General features: G+C 45.5%; 1 protein-coding gene across 1 annotated transcript in view; it reads right to left on the reverse strand.

Annotated features, from left to right (window-relative positions):
• The window catches only part of EMH_0069740 (uncharacterized protein), a gene marked incomplete at both ends in the record, with an annotated part of 5,533 nt that overhangs the window by 2,365 nt on the left and 2,924 nt on the right, over positions 1–244 (reverse strand). Inside the window, one exon of the mRNA XM_013498898.1 lies at positions 1–242. Within this exon, the coding sequence (XP_013354352.1) occupies positions 1–242 (242 nt within the window). The remainder of the gene's footprint in view (positions 243–244) is intronic.

Consider the following 244-nt stretch of genomic DNA (forward strand, 5'->3'; position numbering starts at 1 on the left):
GCTTCTTCGTCTTTTTCTTCCTCTCCTTCTTCTTCGTCTTCTTCTTCCTCTTCTTCACTATCACCGATCTTTTTCCTCTTATTCCGCTTCTTCTCTTCTTCCTCTTCCTCTTCGTCTTTTTCCTCTTCCTTTTCAAAAGCATCTATATCAACTTCTTCTGTTGAGCGCGCGCGGGACGAAAAGGAGCGACCTCTGCTGTGTCTGTTTCTGTTTGTGTTCCTGCGGGGTTTTTCCTCTTCTGCCT

Source organism: Eimeria mitis, genomic scaffold (assembly GCF_000499745.2).
Source record: "Eimeria mitis Houghton genomic scaffold, Emh_scaff3807, whole genome shotgun sequence".
In the NCBI taxonomy this organism is placed as follows: domain Eukaryota; phylum Apicomplexa; class Conoidasida; order Eucoccidiorida; family Eimeriidae; genus Eimeria; species Eimeria mitis.